This window comes from Pteropus alecto, unplaced genomic scaffold (assembly GCF_000325575.1).
Source record: "Pteropus alecto unplaced genomic scaffold, ASM32557v1 scaffold98, whole genome shotgun sequence".
Lineage (NCBI taxonomy): Eukaryota > Metazoa > Chordata > Mammalia > Chiroptera > Pteropodidae > Pteropus > Pteropus alecto.
In genome coordinates this window covers 3,486,585-3,486,870 of record NW_006443570.1, presented here as the reverse complement: position 1 = coordinate 3,486,870, position 286 = coordinate 3,486,585, and the positions used below count along the sequence as shown (strand labels likewise).

Below are 286 nucleotides of genomic sequence, written 5' to 3'. Positions count from 1 at the left end.
GAGGGCGGGAAGGCCCCCACCCAGGGGATGGGGAGACGGCGGGATGGGGGTCAGCGGAATGGCACGCACCAGGTTCTCCACGGCCGCACGCTCCAGGAACTTCTGCGCCGCTTCCAGTTCCAGCCGATCTGGGGGGAAGGAAAGTGGGAAAGGGGACAGGGTCAGAGGGGCCAGGGCTTCCCTTCCCCCAACCCAATCACCTCAGCCCGACCCCCGGCCCCTGCGTCCTACCGGGAGACACGGTCTTCTCAAGGATGGTGATCAGCTCCATGGCGGAGGTGGCGGC

The 286-nt window shown here is 67.8% G+C and overlaps 1 protein-coding gene across 1 annotated transcript in view; it reads right to left on the bottom strand.

Annotated features, from left to right (window-relative positions):
- Positions 1-280, bottom strand: part of KPNB1 (karyopherin subunit beta 1) — a 24,814-nt gene extending 24,534 nt beyond the window's left edge. Inside the window, exons 1-2 of the mRNA XM_006924739.3 lie at positions 232-280; positions 70-128 (exon numbers count right to left, since the gene is read on the bottom strand). Of these exons, the coding sequence (XP_006924801.1) occupies positions 70-128; positions 232-271 (99 nt within the window). The 5' untranslated portion in view covers positions 272-280. The remainder of the gene's footprint in view (positions 1-69; positions 129-231) is intronic.
- Positions 281-286: the final 6 nt, after the last annotated feature.